Raw genomic sequence first — 25,111 nt, forward strand, 5'->3', positions numbered from 1 at the left:
GTAGGTTCTCTGCCTTGCCGGGGTGGCAAAAAGGAGGTTCTTGTGAGGGCTTCTCCGCCTAGCCGTGGGGGCTAAAGGAGAGTCACGTTTTGTAGTGCAATACTTAGAGGGTGCCTCCAAGGAGTGGACGTAGGTCGAGTTGACCGAACAACTATAAATTTGTGTGTTTTTTTTCTTGCTTCCGCACTTTTTAATTCTGCATTTATTTCTGTGGTGTGATATGGTTTATTCAATTTTTATTCTTTGTGAAAAGAGTTTTTAAAATACCAATTCACCCCCCCTCTTGGTTAGCTTGGGACTAAGTTCATAGGGCTTAACATCCCGAACGAACTTTCAAAAATAAATGAAAATTACAGAGTTATAGACTTCACATTCTACTCTATCCAACCTTGAGTCTTCTTGTTATCTTGAGTAATATGTGATATCTCTGAAATGTTAGCACTCACAGACAATGGTAAATTTCAAAATATTCAATGAATAAAGAGATAATTTAATCGACATTATTTATCATCATCAAAATCTCAAGCTAGGGGTCATGGACTGCAATAGACACCACTTCATTAGGGACATTGTTACTAAAGGAGACATAGAGCTACATCATATAGCCACTAAAACCCAACTTGGTGATATCTTTACAAAACTACTGGCCTTTGAAACTTTCATCATCTTAAGAATCAGATTAGGTGTAATATATATTAATGTCTAAAATGATTTCTTTCTTTTTTTTTTAATGTTGTGTTTTTGTTTTATTTGCATGTATGTTTCTGTTTATGTATTTCAATTTTATGTTTTTAAATTTCTATTTTTTCTTAAAATATTTTTTTAAAGAATCAGATCATTAGTCACTGCTAATATTGATTTCTTAAATAACATCTTTACCTTGTTTTTGGTTTTGAAAAATTAGTAAGTGTTGTTTGACTTCCCTAAATCAGTTAAAGAAAGAAAAATCGATGATTGTCTCTCTTCTTCTAACTCCTTTAGTGGTGTATTTTTTTTGGTAGCAAAATCTATTTTAAATTAAAAAATAGACTTTGAAATTGAGATCTTTCTATCTTATTATAGTAATCTATCTCATATGAATAAGGCTCAAACTTATTAAACCACTTTCAAATTTTCTTAATCAAGTTGTTGCATTTATCATATGGATATGATTCTGACTTGTGGTTTATTCTTCCTTATATTAGAGAGAGAGATGTATTCTCTTATATTTGGAAGATAATCTCACAACTAAGAGTCATTAAAGATTTTGAATGGAAGCCAGCTTGCAAAAAGTGACAAGAGGCACAACATTAGCTCAAAAGAAAAATGAAAAGATGTGCAATAACCACCAAATAATTACAAGATACACCAAAATATATCAAAAATCAAAAGATGCTCAAAGTGCGCTAGATAATAAAAAAAGATACACAAAATGAGTCCACAAAAAATAAGCTTCCTTCTCTTTCAAATATTTAAATCTTTGAAAAATTCATTTGCCACTTAATGTCTTCAAACACTTAAATATTAAAAATCATGATTTTGGCTGATTACTTTGCACTATTATTCTATCATTTTTTTTTTTTTGAAATGAAATTTGATTAGATCACTTTTTTTATCTGATTTCTTTTCTAAATTAGATTTTTATTTTAAAAAGATTTTTAACCTGTAAGGAGTCTAAGCTAGGGTTAACAATATCAATTTTTTATCTTTTCTAGTTTTCAGCATTGTTAATTCATTTCTTACTAATTTTTAATCCACTCACAAGGAAAATTTATCATTTACTAGAGTTGATCGATTAAAAAAAATTATTTATGATTGATTTTTTTTTATTTTTACATTGTTTTATGTTTTTAGTATTTTTATTTTTTTTAGAACTCATGATCATCCTCTTCCATCTCCTGAAAATTTCAATTTTTACTCACATCGTCTAGGACGATCCACATCATCTTATACGAACATAACAAAAATTCCAATAACTGCTCACCACACATCCAATAACTAATTTGAGTCAATTATTAGAGATCATAATGGACGATTCTCATTTTTTCCTATACGATCCACATGGCAGAAACAACTTGATGATTTTAATGTTGTTAGGTCAATCGTTTATTGCCCATCATCCCAGATGATCCATGTTTTTATCTTGTATGATATGTTTAGTTAATGATTATACATGAGCGTTCCTTAGGATGATCACTTATGTCTTATCATCCTAGATGATCCTAGTTGATATGACTGACTTTTTTGACTGATCGTCTGTACAAATTAATTACACTTGATCATCTCAAACTATCATCCTAGACGATTTAGTCGATCCTATTTAAATAGCCCAAATTCAAGGTATTCTTCACTCCAATTCTTCAACACTCCTCCCTTATCCTCAGAACTCTGATCCTTATAATGGCTAGAGGCAAGCAATCAGTACAAATTATAAGAATTTCTTCTAGATGTCAAGTTGATCCACCATTTACTGAGGCAACTGATGAAGATTCTATAGTAGATATAAGGAGGCTCGAATTACACCCTCTAAAATCATAAATCAGGAGGAACTCCATTTTAAAGTATTACCCCTTTTTGCTCACACAACTCTGATTTTCCTTCTTACTATTGCTTGTCCTTTTTATTCTGAACTACTCCTTAATTTCGTTGCAAGTCTGTGAATAAAAAATGAGTGTATTGTATTGTCCTTCATTTATATGTCAATAGGCGTCCAGTAGAAATCATCTATCAAGACCTTCATGCTTTTCTACATCTTCCACTACTAGTGAAAAAGTTCATATTTTAGCTGCAAATCCAAAATTCGATTCGACACCACTCTTAGAGGATCCACCAATAACTTCCATGTTGCCCAAGTTAGCACCTTAGGTCATGATGCTTACATCATCCAGCATATACTTAGAAATTCTATTATTCCTAAAGCTCGTGATTGACTCAACATCACTCTTGTCCTTTCTCTTGCAATTTATTTCATAATGGCTCAGATTGACTTTAATGCAGTAGATCTTTTAATTTGCTTTCTTTCTAATTTGACTTGTATCAGAGATCTATTTTGTTTGCCCTACTTACTAACCTTTCAGGTCCATAAGATCACTTGCAATGCAAATCGGTTCAAGATCAGGTAGACTAAGATTGAGTATGTCTATAACCTAAATTTTAATATACTTTTTACTTTTCTTAAGTCAAGTTATATATCTCGTGGACCCCAAGCTAATTAAACTTGCACGCATACACTTAGGGAGAGAAATTTAGTGTGTTAGAGATCTTTTCTATTTTTGACCTAATCAAACATGATGATGTCAAATCGTACTGGACGATTAGTTAAAATTAGAAACTCAGATTAGGACATCCATGCTAATTATAAGTGATTAAACTAATCATACTGGATGATCCATATTGTAAAAGAACAATCAGCTTGGAAGATGAAAAATAGCCGCCAACATAATTTAGGCAATGTTTTAATTCTCAAATTTGTACTAATCGTATAGGATTATGTACATCATCCTGAACGATTCAGGACATTCGTGCCTAAATTAATCCGTGATTAAGAAACATGTTTGGTATGATAAGGGATCGCCACCTATCATACCAGATGAATACCATACTTTTTCAACTAATCGACCAAGACGATATACCCATATCGTACTGGACGACAAAGAAGTTCTTGGGAAAATTAGGCATTGTCGAGCATCGTACTAGATGAAGTTCAATAGTTTTATACTAATCATCCACATTGCCGAGCATCATACTAGATGAAGTTCAATAGTTTTATACTAATCATCTGCATTGCCGAGCATCGTACTAGATGAAGTTCTATAGTTTTATACTAATCGTCCAGGATGATATTCAAATTATTTGGGACGATCAGCTTATTTCTCTTGAACTAATCATACAGGGCAAAGCTGATCGTCCTGGCTGAAAGGGTTATTTGAACTAATCATACAGGACGATCTATCGATTGTACTGGACGATCAGCTCTGTATAATTGAAATTAAGGCTTCTTTGGGAGGCTCTCTATTTTAGCAATTGTATTAACCCTTGAGTTAACCTTTTGTTGTGGAGTTGATCCAAGAGAGAGCTTAAAAAAGGAAGAGGGAGAGCTTGAGAGAGAGAGAGAGAGAGATCCTTGTGAGAGAGAGTTGTGAGGGAATCATAAAGGTTGCTCCAAGCAAGGTGTTCGTCGACTTCTTCAAGTTGCTTTTCTATTCCTTGGAGGCTCTGGGGAGATTTTCTTCAGCATTATATTCAAGGTTTTCTGTCTACTCAAAGTGAGAGTAAAAAGATTTCCGAGTTCTCTACCTTCACCAGGTGGGTAAAAAAGGATTTCCAAGTTCTTTGCTTACTCCAAGAGGGAGTAAAAGATTCAAGGTTCTCTATCTCACCATGTTGGTGGAAAGATTTTGTAAGAGTTTCTCTGCCTTGCTGTGGGAGCAAAATGAGAGTCACTTCAGTTTAGTGCAATACTTGGAGAGGGAGTCTCCAAGGAGTGGACGTAGGTCAAGTTGACCGAACCAATATAAATTATGATTTGTTCTTCTTGTTTACTTTTCCACACTTAAATTTTCGCATTATTATGTGATTTCTTTTGTGGTCAAAATCTTTGATCTTTGCTCTTGTTAAATTAGTTTTACTTCTGCATAAATCGTTGGTTTTAAAATATTCAAAAAGATTAAAAAACAAAATTCGTTAAGAATTTTTTTTAAATAACCAATTCACCCCCCCTCCCCCCGGTTAGCCTCGGCACTAGTTTTTTAGGGTTTAACACCTCTCACAAACTTTCAGAACCTTGAATTGCTTTTTTAACATAAATCATGCGCATCACTCATAGTTTTTATATTAACTACTTCTCATTTAATATAAATTTTAATTATGGAAGCAAAGATAAGGTGGAGGACAATTCATTTCTCTTTTTCATCAAGCTTAAGGATAAAATCAAGTAAGCTTCCTTATGAAGGTTCATGCACTATGTTGGATATGCTAATAATTATAAATTTTGAGATGTATGTTTAAACCTGCATTATTTTTTCTTTTGAAGTAATGACCAAGTTTTTTCAATTCCCCACTAATCAAGATTATCTCTTGCAATTTTATTTTTTAATCTAATATATAGACTCAATTGAGAAAGTATGGTTGGCCATTGATTTTTTTTTTTTATTTCTCAATTTGATCTTGAGGACAAGATTTTTTTTAATGGTTATTAAGGAGAAAAAAATATTAAGATGAGGTGGCTACTAAGAGTACAAGCTAGATGTGTAACTAAGTCAAATTAATTTATAAGTTAAATTAGTCTCAGCTTGATAAATGACTCATGAGTTAAGCTCAATAAACTATGAAACAAGCTTGAACTAATCCTAACTTGAGTTATTAACTCATGAGTCAACTAATTTAAAAATATTAATATAAATACATTTTAAATAATATTAACTCAATTAATGTTAAGTTAAAGCAACAGTAGCTTATTCTTAACTTGACTTGTTTACACCCCTAATATATGTCTAAAGGTTAATAAAGAAAAGAGAATACACAATTTCTAGAGAATGCTCAATGAATTAAAAGGAAAGCAACATGCAAATGGACCAGACAAAATTATGGCAAAAATTTTGAGTGGTTCAATCAAACGACCTATATGTATTATAAAATTTTAAGGTATAATTTATTGTGTCAGAGAGGATAAACAAAACAACTCATAGAACTGAGAAAAATAATGAAAACAGAATCATAGAAATTAATAATATATAAAAGGGACAAAAAAGTTAAAATTGTCTTATTTATTGAGATATGAAGAATAAAGATAAGGTAAGTTAAGATCTGCAAGTTATTGGATAATAGTAGTTTGGCACTGAGAGGATCATGAACCATGTCTAGAGAAAGAGAGGACAAGTATGCCTATTCCTAGGAAAGAGTTAAGGATCCCCATTTTTCTATTTCTATAAAACCAATTCAATTTAAATCTTCATTGGCTCAATTCTTTGAGTCAAGATTTAGACTTTATTTATGATAATTTTATTACTGTTTTTTAAAATAATTTTTTAGTATAAAAATTATACTAAAAAACTACTTCAAGAACAATAAAAAAATCATCCCAAACAAAATCATAAGCCATGAACCAAATTTATGTCAACACAAATTGCTCAAAAATCAAATCTACCTTCCCTTACAAGGTCCATCATGAAATCCTCCTCTCCCTTACAAGTTTTCAATCTTATCAATGCCTGCCTTCCCCAACGAGGTTCATTATAAACCCCTACTCTCTACACATCATTAATCCCATCAAGTAACTCACCTTCTCCTCAGAAGCCACCAATCCCCTAAAACTCCCTATTCTCCTTCACATTTCTTTGATCCCATCCGCAAATTCCTCTTCTCACACAAAATTGAGTCGCCATTGTCTTTCTTGTCCTTCCCATCAATGCCCTCAACAACCAGCATGTGAGCAAGATCAAGATATGGTTCTGATCAAATTATATTTATTATTTTTTTTTTAATAAATATGCTACCCACTAAACAGACTAATTTTAAGGAGGTTATTTGTGCCTTTGGCTACCCTTGGCTTTCCAATTTGTTTAATTCCACAACACTTTCACATCCATATGCAAATTTTAAACACCAAAAATCTTGATACTCTAGAAATAATTGAAAAATTTTTCATAGTATTTCTTGCAATTTTTTTCCTTCTTAAAATGCAAAGATACACATTACCATAACCATACATTTCCTCACTCTAATAATCACTTCCACAGCCTTAATTTCTAAACTAAAAATGCTTTAAAGAACCTTTTTAGTCATCATGAAATCCTCCTCTCCCTTACAAGTTTTCAATCTTATCAATGCCTGCCTTCCCCAACGAGGTTCATTATAAACCCCTACTCTCTACACATCATTAATCCCATCAAGTAACTCATCTCCTCCTCAGAATAAGTTGCATATCTAAGATCAGAAACCCAACTTAATTGTGCATGAAACTATGCTCCAAACACACAGCACAGAGAATTAAATAAAATGGAGAAATATGCACCACATAATAAGTGAAATGAGTAACAAACCTACTTTTTAGCTTTCCACATACTAATTATCAAGTAAAAAGAAAATAAACTGCACGCTAACAGTTCAATGGGTTCTTACAGAATCTCTAGGAGCTTGGGTACCCTAAGCTGACCTTAGAAATATTCCCATATTCACCCCTCTAACAAAAAAAACAAAAAAGAAAAAAAAATATTGCCAGAAAACTTAAATAACAAGTACAACATAGGAGACATTGCTGAGCCCATTTCCATTGTATTTATTTATCAAGGCTAACACGTTTGGGTGGAAGAGCGTCGCCGAAGAGGACTGGAGAATCAAAGCTCAGCAGCTACGCAAACCAGATAAAGAATGAGTTGGACGAATCATACCATATAATTTCTCACCAAAAAAGAGCTGTTGAGGGAGAAAAGGGCACAAATTTCAAATATGGTATGATATCTGACATCAATCAATTGGGAAATTTTGCTTCATAGTTCTGCGGAAGCTGAAAATGTAAATACCAAACACAGTCAGAAATATAACGAATCAAATGAAAAACAAGTCTATGGCAGATAACATACCATGAAAGTGGCCGTAATCATCTTTCCTGCAAACCACCTTCCATGAAGTGCACGCTGTGCATTCATGGCTGCATTTGTGTTTTCAAATCGTAGATAGACAAAACCAGCACTATTTCTGTTATTGGACAGGCAAGTAACACAAGATAAGCTCGAAGCATCAAGATATAGCAGCAATACTTAGCCTTATATATTATAATCTGGGCATGAAGAGAGTATCTAATCTGAAAGCACTGTAATAGAACATAAAAATGAGAGCACAAATTCAAAATGAAGCACTTCAACTTTTCACAACAATCCACATTTCCATTATAATTTTTCTTTTAAAAATAAGAGGGGTAAGAATGGGAGATGAATCCAGGATTTCTGATTTTGTTTCCTCTGGGAAAATTTTGACCCATTCAGTATCTCAAATTTTGTTTCCTCGGCAAAAATGGTAAGGCTTTTAATATCTCAGATTTTCTCTTGAATCCAAAAACCTTGAGCATCGGAATACAAAGAACCAGCTTTTTCTCTCCATACAAAACCTGCCCTTTCTGAACACACACACGAATTTTTATTGCCTCAGGTTACATGACGTAGAGATACATCAAGTAGCCTATAATATATCGCCACGTGCTCTAACTCTTTACTGCGCGGCCCAACGACCCAACCCGGAACGAATATGCTCGGTATTTGCTCTGTATTGCTCGGTATTTGCGGCATTTCGTCGCTTGAGTTCGGGACGGTGCTTCAGATACGAGTCTCGCCAGGCAGCGTGAGAAGCCGATAGCGTCGAGACATCAACGCCAGTACTCCGATCTCACAACGCCGTTGCAGGTTTTTGCTACTTTGGGGTGTGAGAACGCCGACCGTCGTCAGGATCGCCGCCGAGCGGCGTGCAATCGAAGGCGTGAGTGAAGAGCTCAATGCAGTGGCGTCTCAGAGCCTTGATACTGTCGCCGCCCGGCGACGAGTCCGCGCAGCATTCCTCAACGCGCAGGAGCGGCTTGATCACTTTCTCTTCAAGGTTCCCAGTCGTTGATGAAAATACCGAGCAAATATCGAATAGTACCGAGCAAATACCGAGTAGTACCTAGCAATACCGAGCAATACCAAGCAAATACCGAGCAATATGCGAACATAGTAATCCCGGATTCGTTTCGGGTTGGGTCGTCGGGCCGCGCGGTAAAGAGTAAGAGCACGTGGCGATATATTATAGGCTACCTGATGTATCTCTACGTCAGGTAACCTGAGGCAATAAAAATTCCACAGAGAGAGAGAGAGAGAGAGAGAGAGAGAGAGAGAGTCAGAACCTTACAATGTCAAAACAAAGAATTATAATAATCTCTCTTTCACATTCTATTTCCATCAATTCCACGTTGTTCTGCTCCACAACACTAGACATCCCAGCGCCATCACAATTGATCGGCCATGCAACCTCAAACATACAAGGTCAGCCACATCGTCTCCCTGGTCCCTCACGACAAAATGATTCCCCACGGTCTCCAAATAATTTATCCACACCTTCTCTACTACTACATAGCACACAAAATCAGGGTCACATGCATGTTCACCGTCTACTTTTCAATAGACAAAACAGAAAACCAATGTAGGTCTGCATTCACATTCTTGGGCATGTTCTAGATGGCAAAGCTTAAAACTAGGGCCAAAGTTTGATGCATGGAGCATATGCAGAAGCTGAACAACTACCACGCTGGCCTTCTCGCCATACCATCTAAGATACTTCATTGAGGTGACTAAAGCTGCCACACAATCCAATGGAAATTCAAATAAAGTGAAAGGAGCGGGATTAGAGAAAATTTTAAAACGGAGCAATTCTAATAATTCCTGATTTTACAGTCATAAATATATTTAATGTAAAATAAATGAATAAAAAGTTTTTTAAATAAGAAATAAACTTAATTAAAGAGATTATTACATATTTTGATTAAGATAAATTTTATATTTTATTTTTTTAAGTTATAAATAAAAAAATATTAAATATTTTTTACAAATTTGATTATAAATTATTAAATTAGATCATCAAATTACTTTGCGCCTATAGATTAATATCACCTTTGTCTATAAAGTTATTAATATTAGAAAATAATATCATTGAATTTCAACCATGTCGTTTTTCTCAAAATTTAATTTTCTTTCTAATTTGAATAGCTTTCAAGGAAAAAGTGACACTATCAAATTTGATAAAATGTTTAATATCAATACAATTAATTTTCTAATATTAATAACTGTAAAGAAAAATTGATATTAATCTATAGGTGAAAAATAATTTGATGATCTATTCTAATAATTTATAATCAAATCGACGAAAAATATTTAATATTATTTAATTTATAACTGAAGTAAAATAAAATTTAATTAATCTTAATCAAAATATGTAATAATCACTTTAATTAAATTTATTTCTTATTTACTTTTTTTAATTAATTTTATATTAAATCTGTTTATGAATATTTAAATCAGGGATTATTAGAATACCTAAAACCATTTTTGGTATTTTCAATAGAAAGGTCAAATCATTTGGTGTTTTCTAAGAAAACGCCAAATTGCTTTGATTTTTTACTCCTTTTTAAAATTTCCACTAATCTCATTCCTTTAACTTAATTAAATTATCCCTAAGCTCCTTTTTAAAATTTTACCTTACTAGAATGACAAAAAGTTGATTCCTTCTAACCCGCACCCACCACCACCACAAACCATACCATGTTTACATTACACAACCCGAATAGCTTTACATCACTTTCATTATCATCTAGATAAAACTCAGCGCAACTTTTTTTTGTTCCATTGAGATAAACGTAATATGATCGAGACAATAAGCTCATCCACATCCTCAGAGCATAATCACCATGGCATTATAAAAGATCGAAATTAAGAAGCAAGACCTCTAGTTCAACTACAAAACTCCCTCAACCCATTATAGGTCCTACATATTAATCCCAGAAACTCTAACCACTCAAACAAGAATCAAATACCATTTCCCCTCATTGCTCTCAGCTGCCCAAGAATATTGGACTGCTCAAAGTCTTTTGAACCTGAAATCATCTGTGATAGCCACCTTTCCATTCATAAGCACTACATAAAATCACTTATCAACTTCTTCCTCAAAACCTACCAGCCAACTCATCAGAGATCATCAGAGTTAAGATGAAAGCCTTACAGTTCTAATACAAAACTCCAAATATCTATCACCCAATAACATCAACTCCTACTTTTATAGGATAATAAGGCAAGAGTATTGTTTCAATAGACTAAATAGGATTTTGATTAAAACTTAGTAAATTCTATCATGATGTAATAAATATTGTCTTGAGAGGCATCTCTTACAACAATCTCTAGTAATCATCCATGAAAGTTGAACGAGGGATTTTGTTACGTAAATATATTAGTGGTAACCTATAAATCTATTTCAGATCAAATTAAATGCTTAATTTTCATATTGCGTTGTTAATGTGCTCCTTATTGACCCGAAACATAATTTGCCCTACAACTCCCCCATGTTCTTAGTAGCTCCTATTTGACAATCTATTTATTTATCTTGCATTGCTTTGCTTTTCTATGTTCTCCACATCTACTAGTAGAAAGTGATGAAATTCAACAAAGTATATTTGTGAACATATATGAATCTATAAAGATCCTCTCTACTCAACCATAATCATTTTCATATTTGCATGTATCTCGATAATCTCAATCACTTGGCCACCTCCGTGCACATCATTAAATATCTCCTCAATCTCCACTTAGTCACACCCAGGTAGAAATGTCTTCTTGCATTGTTAGACTTATCTTATATGAGACAATCTCATTGAAGTTAAGTCTCCTACTCCTGATAATCTTTCGATTAGTATCATTCCAAAATCAACAGTCAAGATCATTAACTCCATTAATAAAGTATAGTAAATTTCACATGCATATCAAAAAGACATTCGAGAACCTTCAAATGAAAAAGGTTATCTCCTGCCAATTTAAACTTAGTCAAATAGCTCATAGCCCAAGAGTTGACGGTCCTCAATTGATCAAATAAAAAAAATACTCACAGCGTTCACCGAAAAACAATATCAATGCAATATTCCCAATGTGCTATCTCCAATCATATTCCGCTAGTTACAAAATATTCAATGAACTCCTAGTTGTAATAACCTCCCATTCTATCTAATCTTACGCGCTTATAATTCACACTAAACCCATTCTCCACCTATCTTTCCATCTTTTGAACCGAGAAATCACATCAAAAGAAACCCACACTTTATAGGTTGAATCATTAATGAAGGTGACGTAGTACAACCTCCAAGAGATAATAGTTCAGATGGTCCCTAGGCATCAATGTCTACAAGCTCCAACTTTTTTGGATTCCCTTTCAACCAATGCAAGACTGACATTCCTTTGCTTGCCACTGTTAAAATTCACAGAGCCTAACATCCAGAGACTTCAAATTGAAATGTTTATATTTTGAATTTGGTATTCATATTCTATTCTCACCCATACATACCAGCCTTCAATGGCATTTGTTAGAGTCAACATTTGGGTTCATAGCTACTCCAGTTGTTTTGATATTTGAACGTGCATATATGGAGTCATTTTTCCTTTCACTTGTTACCACCATAACACCCTTGGGCACTTTTCAGTATCAATATAGAAGGTCAAGTTGCACCCTTCTTCATCCAATAGTTCAAATGAGATCAAGTTCTTTTTCAAGCTAGAATGCACGTCATACGTTGTAAATCTTCCATGTTGTCTCATTCACCATAAATTGTATGTCACCAACTCCTACAATACATAAGGGCACAAAACCTCCTTCATAACCTACAAAACTCTTAAATATAAACCCTTTATATGGACCAAACTAAAAAGACGTGCCAGAGGCTAAGACCTAGGACTCCATAAGGCTATTAGGATCAAGGATTAATACATCATTGATCTTGTTAGTTGTAGCATTCATATATTCATCCATCTAACTTGAGCTTTGCCCACCATCCTAAAAAGCTTGCCTCATTTCATGTGGCCAATTTTCCCACATTGCAAGCAAGCACCACTACGACCTTTAAATTAAGATCCCATTTGAGATTTCGATATACCTTCATGGTTGCTCCTTTTATAGTTCTCCCTCCACGTTTAAGATTCAAAACAATGATAGAAGAGACTTCACCTGAATCTAGTAGACTAATATCCTCATTTATGATCAAGATCTAAACATTATTGAGCTTTGCCTTATATGACCACATAAAAAATTGACCATTGGCACAACTCTACACCAGCTTTCGAATAGCAATGAAAATAAGCTTAGAATACAAACTTGATCATCAGAGTCAATAAAAATCGAACACAACTGAATTGTGATAAAATTTATGTTATTGATATGATCTACAGAAAAAGTGTTTTCTAACATCCTCAGTAAAGAATTTTCTCACTAGCTATACTATATCACCACCAAAGGCTTCATGAATATGTCTAGTAGAGCTTTCTTCATTGCAGTGGAATATGTTAAAGTCAATGTTCTTCGTTGGTGGAATATGTTAAAGTCCATGTTCTTCGTTGGTACCAGGCGAACAAATCCCAAAGCTAGTATGTCCAAAAGATCCTAAAAATCTTATGTGCTCTCCGAAAATTCGGCCCCGGCCTCCGCCCGCTTTGACTTCTCTTTTTCAGGGGAGTTTTAACGGATTAAGTTCCGGGTTAAATTTTGGGAAGGAAGATGGGATTGTAGATAAGACACTACCCAGAGATTTTGCCCTCATTTTGCGAGTACTTTATGATATGAGTTCTGATTTCCTATAGGCGCAAGCCCTTATAGTTATTACCCCTCCTGATCACGAGAGAGAACTTTCGATTAAGGCTAGTCGTCAATTTGATACGTAAAGACACGTGTTATGGCATATAGTAGCAGCATGGGCTTCGGAATTTGGAGGTTTGATATTTAAAATTTGAAATTGCACCATCTTGCACTTAAAGCAGATGGTGGGGAATGGATGATGGGCCCGATCAAGATCCAATGGTTCTGTCGACCCGGGCCATCATAGACCCTGGTCTACTTGGTTAGAGGAGGTAATCAACCCAACCTGACAGAAGGATCCTTGTCGGCAGCCATGGGTTTCTTCATCCAAGGGGACCTTGTAGACCTGGGATGAATGTTTGTCTAAGGGGACAAATTTAAATCCACCTTAGCTAACAAAGAGCTTTGTGCCCTATCGATTATATCCTATTGATTCATATCTCAATGATTTGATGCCACTAAGGAACTTATTGATTCTAGCCATAACCAATATTTCGTGGTGCCATTTGGCGGCAAGAATGTCGGTTAGAGGACACGTACCAGATCCTTACTGGCAGGAGATTATTTGAGAATAGATCCTAGTTATATTTTTTACTAGATATTAACTCTATGTAAGTTAAAGTACATTTTAATTTGTCCGCCTCAGCAAACTATTGCGGATGGTTGATGGATTTTACTTTGAATGGTTGATGATTGAATTTCAATTTTAAATATTTGGAGTTTTGGAATTTTGAATGGCATTTTTGGAGTTTTTGAATTTGAATGAACTTTTGAGAGGCATTTGAAAGTATTTGAATCACTCTTCCGTTTGAAAAAAATATTCAACACGGCCATCATTAGATTGTTGTGCCACTTTAATTTGAAAATATTTGTATTTTATGGATGAACCTTGTCGACTCTGTCGAGCTGTCGACAGAGGATCGGGTTTGGTAGGTTTTATGCCTTTGTTAGTGAATTCTCATTGTTATAGGCCTTGAAAGCCTAATATGAATGTATTAAGACAAATATACCAGTCGCCGCAACCATATATTTGTTTGATGGTTCGAACCCTGTCGACTCTTATTGATCTGCATAGAATGATCAAGTTCGAACTTGAATTCACTTATTGACCTGCGCAGCATCCCTAGACGTCACGTGTGTACCCATAACACGCTCATCAGGGCTCACGCGGGTGTTTAAGGGCATTTTATAATTAAACAGTGTGCTTGTCCCCTTTTTAGTGTACCTATATGTATACAAATTACGGTGCATGTGCGAGGGCATTTTTAAAATATTTGTAAACGTCTTCTGTATGCTTGCATGAATGTTGCGAATTCGATGGCGGCGAAGCAGCTTATAGATTGAGTTGTTCGCTGCTTTGTACATGTAGACTGTCGTACACTACTCGTTGCTCTCGGCATGTAGATTGTAGTGCACTAATGAATCTCCTGCTTTTCATTTGTAAATGCATTCACATGATGTTTTTGTTCGTGGTCATTGCTTTGCATAAGAGTCTTCTAAAACTGAATATATGCATTTGAATTTACTATAGTTATTATGCATTTTGCTTGTGACCAATACATTAGATGCAGAACGGGTCTTCTACGACAGGTTGTAGGAGCTTATATCTGTTGCATATAATCTACTTCTATTTGTGGGGAGCTGGTGCTTTTCGACTGATATTAAGTGGCTGTTGATTATCGTTGTTTCACATGTGTATATTTGCTGCACATCGATCCTCCCATTTTTGTAGAAGAATGATACATTTGCTTGCATAATGTTATTGAATGTTGGTTGAATTGCATTCGCCACCAATCTTTTCATGCAATGCTGGCAGTCATCATTTGCAGGGAATTATTATATTCTTCCATGAGTAGATTGACATTAATTGTAAAAGTGTTATATTCATCGCAGCTCCTCTAATGTCACTAGTAGAGTTGTTGTGTGCATTACAAATGAAAGGAACTTCACTTTTACAAGATCTGATGCATGCATTGCAACTTGTCACATTCGTTGTATGTTGACCTCCTTCATTCACTTATGTTCATCACTCGTATGCTTTGAGAGTTTACTCAGTTTTCATTTGTATTGGGAGTTTACTTGCCATTTGTATTGTCTTGTTCATCAATGCTTATTTGGAAGTCTTGCATCATCTTTTGCACTCAATTTGTATTTGGGATTCTGTTTCTATCACAAGTCCTTGTACATTTGCTAGTATAGTTGACCTTTGCTTGTACGGCACTTATTTGGATGCACTTGAATGTTTGGAGTCATTATTTGTAGCTGCTAGTTACCATTTGTAAGTAGATTATGCATCTCTTTGAAGACATATTGTTGCGCTTTCCACTTTATCTTTGCTTGCGAATAGGTTGCATTTGGAACAATCAATTTTGAATCAATTATAAGCAAGTCATGCTGAAATCCGCAAGTCTTTGTTTGATTATTGATATTCATTAGAAAGATCTAGGTCTTTATTTAGCATTTACATTAATATAGTGAAGTATTTGCTAAATTAAAGTCCCATTCCTTAAAATTGAGTTCAAGTTCTTTTGCATCCAGCTCCATGTGGTCCTTTTGAACTCAGGTTATCTGCATTTCATTCAAATTCAAGTGCAATTTATTTAGGCCACTTGTCATTATTCACTTGAATTCAAATTCATGTTCAGATTAATCTCAATATAATTTGTTTGAATTCTTTGTGTTTGTCCCAAGTTATAATCTTGAGTCATTGTTCTTTCAAGCTCAGATCAAGTCCAAACCAAAGTCTTCTTCATTCGTTTGAGTTCCATGTAGTCGAACTAAAAGCCTTTGTTTGTGTTCAAATTGTCCAAGCTAAATTAGAGCTCCTTGCACTTAGCTTATTTGATTCAAGTCTAAGCCTGAATTATTAATCATTTGATTTCAAACAAGTCCCCTGTAATCAATAAAGTTCGAGTTTAGGTTCACCATGCCCATTTGAGTTTGAGTCCAAGAGTCCTCTGTTTGTTCAGATTGCAAGCTCATATTCAAGCTCTTTGTTCTGTCATTCGAATTAAAGTCCTCTTGCTCAAATTACCTGCTCTCATTTATGTTTATATTGTTCAAATCATGGTTCATGATCACATTTGTTTATATTTGATCTCATGTAAGTCCAAAATAAGTCTCCTTATTGTTCATTTGAATCCAAGTAAAGTCCCCTATTAATTTGTTCAAGTCCTCGTGCGTTTCATACAAAAATCGGGCATCCTCGGCGTCTCCCCCGATTAGGGGAAAACCAACAGTTATAACCTGACCGCCACGTCAAGAAAGACGTGCATGGTCGGTGTTGTGAGACATTGTGGTCATAGTCTTCGTTATCCACCACGCCAAGAAAGACGTGCATGTGTCTTTAAAAGCACATGTTTGAAAAAATAGTTCTTTCCCCGCATACGGGTACTTATATTTTTGTCCCGCATAATTAATAAAATAATTAATTACATTTACTATAATTAATTATAATTAAATTTAATTAATTATGAATAATTCGTATTAATTAACTTTAATAAAGGATAACTAATTAATAATAATTAAAATTAATACTAATAAAATTTAATTAAAATTAATTATAACCATTTAATTAAAAAATAAAAATAATTAATTAAAATAATTATACTCAAATTATTTTAATTAAAATCTCTCTCTTTATTGGATTTGGCCGAAGAAGCAAGCGGATGGGAGAAAATTACCTTCACGCCTAGCGAGCTCCTGATCTTGCTTCCACTCAAAATGTCGTATCTTCCAAACCAACAGGAAGGGAACGTCGGAGATGGAGCGAAGTCGAACAACAATGCGGGAGGAAGGGTTCGACTAGAGGAAGAGCAAGGTAGGCGGGTTTATGGGATATGGCCGAAGAAGCGCTCGAAATGGAGAGAGCTAGCTACCTTCACAGCGAGCTCACGACACTACTTTCGATCGGACAAGAGGGAACGTTGCCGAAGGAATGGAGTCAGGTGGAGGCTAGGGCAAGAGGTATGGGAACTCTCTCTCTCTCTCTCTCTCTCTCTCAATTTCTCTGGACAGAAGGAGTTGGGAGGTTTGCGCGAGGGTAAGGGCAGAGAACTGACTAGGGAGTTCGGCTACAGCAGGGACATGGTCTTGCTTGCTGTCGGTTGCATGAATGAGAGGCAAGGAGGGGTCAAGGTCTTTGGTTCGATAACAACGACAGGAGTTGGGAAGGAGGCTTCGATCGGGATGGAGGACTAGCGGGAGTTTTATGTGTCGTGTTAGGGGGAGGAAGCGAAAAGCAGGACCAGAAGCCTCCATCCAGTCGGCTTTTAAAGGCGAGCGTAGAGGGCGAATCGGGGGAAGATTGGGCACGCGTGAGAGGACCCTTCGGGGCCATCTGCAGGGAATGATCCTGTAGCAGAAGGCGAGATATCTGCAGGATTTGTGGCAGAGCTTCGGTCAGGTGATGATTTAAGTTATATTGTTTTATCTCTTTTTTTTATTCTATGGTAGAGGTCAACATCTTAACTTGTGGTAGCTACTTTCATCTCCAAAAGCAATGAATATAGGTTTTACTGCTACAAACAATACATGATCCGCATCTTTTAGTACCTGAAGCACTTGACATGATCTTGTCAATCTTCACCTTCCCATTCCCGAACAACATTGCTCGCACTAACATAGAATTTCAAGGCCCGTCTCATACAGGTTGTTGGGAACAAATACGCAAGTAAAAAATAATGAAAACACAAGAATGAGAAGTTCGGAAAATTCACCTATAACACGATGTTTTTAGACAATTACAACATTACAAATATTTGACACTCAAATATTTTCCTCACTTCTATCTCACTACTACTTTTTCTCTTTATTTTCTATTATTTCTTTTTTCCTCTCATCTTGCGCTTAGCGAAAGCCAAAGCTCCAAAGGATAAATAACACAAAAGTAAGCCAATATATAATAACACAACAACAACAATAACAACAACAAGCCTTTATCCCACTATGTGGGGTCGGCTACATGAATCCTTTTTCTCCATTGTGTCTGTTAAGGGTCAAATTCTCATCTATATCAAATAAAGAAATGTTATTTCTAATATTTTCTAAGTATTTTTAGGTCTACCTCTACCTTTCTTAATATAAGTCAAATCTAATACATCTACTTTCCTAACTAGGTCATCAGAAGGCCGCCATTTTATGTGACCAAACCATCTAAGGCGACTCTCTAATCTTATCTTCCACTGGAGCTACTCCAACCTTTTCACATGTATGCTCATTTCGTATTCTGTCTTTATGAGTAAAACAACTCATCCACCTAAGCATCCTCATCTCTACAACACTTAACTTAATATTATGCTTCTCTTTTAATGATCAACATTCTGCACCATAAAGTATTGCAGGTCTTACTACCATCTTATAAAATTTTCCCTTAAGTTTGAGATGGACTTTTCTATCACATAACAAGCCCGATGCATTCCTCCACTTCAACCATCCAACTGAATTCTACTAAAAATATCCCAATCTATTTCAGCATCATGCAAAATAATAGACCCAAGATATCTAAAACGTGTGCTTTTATTAATGACTTCATTGCCTTAAGGCACAATCCCCCACTAGATCTATTATTACAAAAATTACACTCTATATATTCAATTTTAGATTTACTAAAACGAAAGCCTTTAGACTCTTATAAGATTGACATCCATAATTCAAGTTTACCTAGTCTTATCAACAAGAAGAATATCATCTGCAAAAAGCATACACTAGGGTAGAACCTTGATGCGGACATCAGATCATGAAAGGTCTTTCAGAGACGTGATCGATGATTGACGGCCTCGATCGCGCCAATCTACTTTTGAGTATTCATGTGTATTTGTTTTATTTATTTGCTTTATGTATTTGTTTTAGTAACTTTTTCTATTTTGCCCTTAAGGACTTTGTCGTATGTACGCCCTAGGGCAATGTGGTCTTTTATTTCCCTTTCATTGTAGGAGGTTATATATAAGCACCATATGTTTCTTTTGAGGGGAATGAATGAATGATAATAAAATTTTCTGCAATCTTGTGTTTGTGTGAGAGCTTGAGAGCTTTGGAGAGAAAATCCTAGGAGAGGGTAAACGGATCACCCACCAACCTTGGAAGAGTCTGGGTTCATGGTTATTTTCTTCCCTATCTTCTTTTCTTCCTTCCCTTCCACCGCCGGCAAAGCCCCTCCCCATTTCCTCATCTACCTCACGGTCAGCCTTCCCTTCCCTCCCCATAGTCGCCGGCCTAACACCACCATCCAACATCCTCCCAACCTTAGCCGCTGCCCCCATACCAAAACCCTAACCTAGCTGCCGGTCATAGCCCCTGCCCCTTGCTTCCAAATTTTTAAATTCCTCATCAATACTTTCCTTTCTTACTTAACCTCTTTTGGGAAAGCTTTTCAATTTCAATTATTCAAATCAAGTTTGAATTTTGAAACATTTCCTAAAATAGAATCCTATTTTAAGAAAGTTTCTAAATCAAATCTAAATTAAGTTTGAATTAAATTGGAATTAAACTCTTCCTTAAGTTGAGAATTCCACTTAAGTATCAAAACCTTACCAAAATTTCTCCAATTCCCCATGATGTCGCCGGCCCCTCCTCGTCCCCACCTCCTTAATGCTTTCCAAAATAAAAACCTCTCATTTGGAAAAGAATTAAATATTTTTCCTAATTTAGATCATTTTAACTTAGAAAGAATTCAAATTTCAATTTAATTCAATTTGAAATCCCTTCCTAATGAGATTGATTTATTTTTGGAAACTCCCAAATCCTCTCAAATCTAAAATTGATTAGAGATTTTCTATCTAATTCTCTTTCCACATTTAGTAACTTAAGTTTGGAAGGAATCATAAATTCCCCAATTAACTCCCCATGCATGGCCGGCCCACCCTATCTCCCCTGTCTAATTAATTCTCCATTAAGCTCTCAAATCAATTCCCTTAATCTTTCCCCAAATCCAGCCGCCACCTCTCCACATCAACCCTACCCTACAACCCAAGTTTCCCTCCACAATTCTCTCTATTTTCCTGAAGCTCCTGCTTGCGAACTGGGAAATTTCAGCCAAGAAAAGTGGCTGTCCTTCTGTCTCAACATCCACACTGCTGTCCAAAATCGTTATTTGAAGACCTCTCCTTGCTGTTTCAGAAATTCCAGCCAAGACCCCGGCCAGAAAATTCCAGCCAAGATTCTTGCTGTCCAGAATTTTTCCAAGTATCAAAACTGCTGTCCAAGATCTACAGATGCCAAAATGCTGTCCCAAGATAGCTAGGAGGATCATGCCGCTGTCCATTCATTTCCAAGCATCCAAACGACTATGCCGGAGCTCCGTACTTGTCTTTCCCTTGGATGAACTTTTCCTCCTACTCTTATATCTTCCTAATTCACCTTTCAATTGTGGTTTATAGTTTGATTCGCAAAGATTCTTGTTGATCCCTCCGCTAAAGCATAGTCATTTAGGGAGTTGAGTGACGGACCCTTGCATAGTGACTAATCTTATTGTTAGCATAGGGCTTTTGTTGAAAACCTTCCATGTATGTAACAATATATTAATTAACTATTTTATGACCTAAGCTTATTTTATCACCTTAGTATTTAATCTTATCGTTTAAATCAATATAAGTTTTGCTTATTATTGTTTCTCTAAATTTAAAACGTGCAAATTTCTTATTCCAATCATTTTTGCATTTATGTCCTACATCAAACCTCTTACAAATGTTTAGTGAGAACATCCATGACTAAAGCAAAAAAGATATGAGCTTAACGCTGGTCCTTGATGTAATCCAACTGAAATAGGAAAATACTTGGTCAAACCATCTTGTGTTTGAACACAAGTAACAGCTCCTGCATACATATCCTTAATGACTTGAAAATAATTATTATTAACCCCTTTCTTATGTAGAACTCTTCATAGCACTTCTCTTAGAACTTCATCATATGCTTTCTCTAAATCAATAAAAATCATATATAGATCCTCCTTGTTCTCTCTATACTTCTCCATCAAACCTCTCAAAAAATGTATAGCTTCCATAGTAGACCTACCTGGCATTAATCCAAATTGATTTTGAGAAACATTGGTGTCACGCCGCAATCTATGCTCCATAACTCTCTCCCATAGTTTTAAAGTATGACACATTAACCTAACTCCTATATAATAACACTATATTATTATTTTAAATAACATTTATACAAAAGTAAGCCAATAAATAATAACACAATATATTATAATATTAAATAACATTTATACAAAGTAAGTGGTGCAACCTAAGTTTCTAAATATATGATGGAGAACACTTAGAAAAGCAATTAGAAAACTTCTTCATTTCAGTAAAGTAGAAACATTCTAAAAATAAAAACAAGTTTTAGAAAACAGCTTATAAAATCCGTAAACATAAAGAAACAACAACAAGCCTACCCTAAAAACAACCAACAAGCGGTCACCTTACATGCAATGCTCAAAATATAAAGGATAGGTGCTAAAAGGATAGATCTAACCTGGAATCCACCACTAGAACAATCCAGTAAATACCAACCAAAAACATGGCAGCAGAAACCACCAAGCTCACAAGAAAAGAAGGATACAAATGGGGCAGGAACCGTGGATAGAGAAGAAGAGATAAAAGACGGAGACGAAGCAATAGAGAAGGGGAAAGGAAGCTAGCTTGCAAGCTAAAAAACCCACAGGTTTGTATGCAAATACTTCACCAAAACTCCTTCCAACTGCAGGAAAATAGTCACTATATATAGGGGGAAAATGGAAAAAATATTTAATGCAAGAAAATTAAAGCAACACCCAAACAACCACAAGAATTCCCTTGAAAACCGCAGCAAACAGGGACCGAAGGGACAGCAGCTCGGGGGAAAATGGGCATTAATACAATAGTTAATGGGCACAAAAACCAAAGGGGCAACAGTTAGGGGGTAAACGAGGCAATAATACAACAATTAATTGACACAAAAACCAAAGAGACAACTTCCCAAACTGAAGGGACAATAACTAGGGGGTAAACAAGGCATTAATACAATAGTAAATGGGCACAAAAATCAAAGGGACAGCTGCCCAAACCGAAGGGGCGGCAGCTAGGGGGAAAACTGAGGAAAACAAGGCCCACAAGGGGATAAACCAGCAGCCCACCAAGGAAAAAACAAAAGAAATAAGGTGCAGGATAGGAAGAGACATCCCTAAGAGCACCAACCTAGCAAGATCATTAGTTGACTTCCATCATAGGGTAACCATAATTAAAAAAAAAAAAGAAAGAAAGAAAGAAACATAGAGTCAAAATTACATAGAGTCCAAAACATAGAAAAATAAAACATAGAATGATAATCCTTGATTGCATCAATTCTCCCCTGGCGCAAGAATCTCATCTCCTGATGAGAATGCCTCAGTCATTCGATGATAGGTATCAGGATGACAATGTTGCAGCTTCACATCTTCAACAGTCAGTCAAGGGGACGTCATTCTATCTAACCAAGAGTCGTCGGTGCACTCTGTTTTGTTTGGGTAGTACGGATATCTACAACTTTATCAGGAACAGTGGACAAAGTCCCACACAACTGTTTGCTTTTAGCAGCACCTATTAATATCTTTTCAATAATGGAAGTATTTTTCTCAAAATAAGGTTTTACATGATATGTGATTGAACCAACTCTTTCAAAAATCTCAACATCTTTTGATAGAATACTTCTAACCAAAGTATCCTTGTCAAAGAAAATAATGGATGATAAACATTTACTTGACACAGCTAGATTCATCAATTCAAGTTGTTCATCCTCTATAAGATGCATGTTCCCTTCAATATTTTGATGAGCTATAAAATTTGTATCAGCAGCTTCCTCCATGGACGTTGTCCACAATTACAGTTCTTCTGGCTGTCTCACCTTCTCTTCTTCTATGTTTACTTCAATCAGCAGCATTTTGCAGCACACAGGTTGATCAACATACTGCAATGTCACTTCATCAGATCAACTTTCAAGAATAACAACTTCTCCATTGTGTCTTTCATGGTCTTGCATCTCTTTGTTAGTCAGTCTTTGCACCTTACTCTTTCTTTTAAAACATTGTTTCTCACATGCTACCAACCTATTCACGACTTCAACTTTATCTGTTATTTGAGCCCAAATTTATCCACAATATCATTGAATGGATAAATGGTAAACTGAGCATCTTGAAGAGCATAATCTGGCCGCATTTCTTTTTTTTTAGGATGCTGCTTCCCAGAAGAAAAACATGGCAACTTACAACTAAGATCATGAACTAAATCAATATTAATTGAAGAACCAACTTCATTAATAGCATTCTCCAAAGTAAGTTTTGCAAATAACTAGAATCCGCTCGTTGGAATATAGATTTCACCTTACTGGATCCCGCATTTTGTTTCAAAATAGGTTTGCATTTTCGACTTAGTGCGGCCAAGGTATTAGTCATTGCTTCCATTTGTTATTGTAGCTTAACCAGTTGTTGCATAAACATGCATTGCCATTTAGCTTGATGATTATCCATATTTTTATAAAGAAGAAAGGAAGATTATAACGACAACCAAGGTCTCTGATACCAAATTGGTGCAACCTAAGTTTCTAAATATATGATGGAGAACACTTAGAAAAACAATTAAAAAACTTCTTCCTTTCAGTAAAGACGAAACATTCTAAACATAGAAACAAGTTCTAGAAAACAACTTATAAAATCCATAAAAAGAAACAACAATAAAGCTACCCTCAGAACTACCAACGAGCGGTCACCTCACATGCAATGCTCGAATTATAAATGATAGGTGCTCAAAGGATAGATCTATCACGGAAACCACCACAGGAACAATCCGGCAAATACCAACCAAAACATGGCAGCAGACACCACCAAGGTCACAAGAGAAGAAGGATACAGATGGGAAGGAGGGAAGCGGGGGGGGGGGGGGGGGGGGGGGGGGGGGGGGAACCGTGGATAGAGAAGAAGAGATAAAAGACCGAGACGAAGTAAGAGAGGGGAAGGAGAAAAGAGGCAGCCTCGCAAGCTAAAAGACCCGTAGATTTGTATGCAAATTCTTCACCAAAACTCCTTCCAACTGCAGGGCAACAGCCACTATATATAGGGGGGAAAGGGAAAAAAATATTTAATGCAAGATAATTAAAGCACCACCCAAACAACCAGTAGAATTCCCTTGAAAATCGCATCAAACAGGGACCTAAGGGACAACAGCTAGGGGAAAAACGAGGCTTTAATACAACGGTTATTGGGCATAAAAACCAAAGGGACATGAGCTAGGGGTAAACGAAGCATTAATATAGCAATTAATGGGCACAAAAACCGAAGGGATAGCTTCCCAAACCGAAGGGATAGTAGCTAGGGGGTAAACGAGGCATTAATATAGCAATTAATGGGCACAAAAATTGAAGGGACAACTGCTCAAACCGAAGGGACAGCAGCTAGGGGGAAAAGCCGAGGAGAAAAAAGGCCCATGAGGGGATAAACCAGCAGCCCACCAAGGGAAAAACAAAAGAGACAAAGTGAAGGATAGGGAGAGATATTCCTAAGAGCACCAATCTAGCAAGATCATTGGTTGACTTCCATCATAGGGTAACCATAATAAAAAAAAAAAATAGTCTAAATTACATAGAGTCCAAAACATATAAATAAAAAATATAGAAAAATAAAACTTAGAATGGTAATCCTTGATTGCATGAGTAAGCCAATATCAACACAATATATTATTATATAAAATAAAATTTATCCTTTTCCTTTAACACTTTTTTTGTCAACTTCTTTCCTTCTTCAACTACATAGAAAACACTGGTCCTCAATCCTCCTTACTATCCA

General features: G+C 35.6%; 1 protein-coding gene across 1 annotated transcript in view; it reads right to left on the reverse strand.

Annotated features, from left to right (window-relative positions):
- Positions 1-6,966: 6,966 nt before the first annotated feature.
- The window catches only part of LOC110116225 (RNA-binding protein 39), a 79,264-nt gene continuing 61,119 nt past the window's right edge, over positions 6,967-25,111 (reverse strand). Inside the window, exons 12-13 of the mRNA XM_020849760.2 lie at positions 7,560-7,674; positions 6,967-7,483 (exon numbers count right to left, since the gene is read on the reverse strand). Of these exons, the coding sequence (XP_020705419.1) occupies positions 7,448-7,483; positions 7,560-7,674 (151 nt within the window). The 3' untranslated portion in view covers positions 6,967-7,447. The remainder of the gene's footprint in view (positions 7,484-7,559; positions 7,675-25,111) is intronic.

The sequence above is a fragment of the Dendrobium catenatum genome, unplaced genomic scaffold, assembly GCF_001605985.2.
Source record: "Dendrobium catenatum unplaced genomic scaffold, ASM160598v2 fragScaff_scaffold_156, whole genome shotgun sequence".
In the NCBI taxonomy this organism is placed as follows: domain Eukaryota; kingdom Viridiplantae; phylum Streptophyta; class Magnoliopsida; order Asparagales; family Orchidaceae; genus Dendrobium; species Dendrobium catenatum.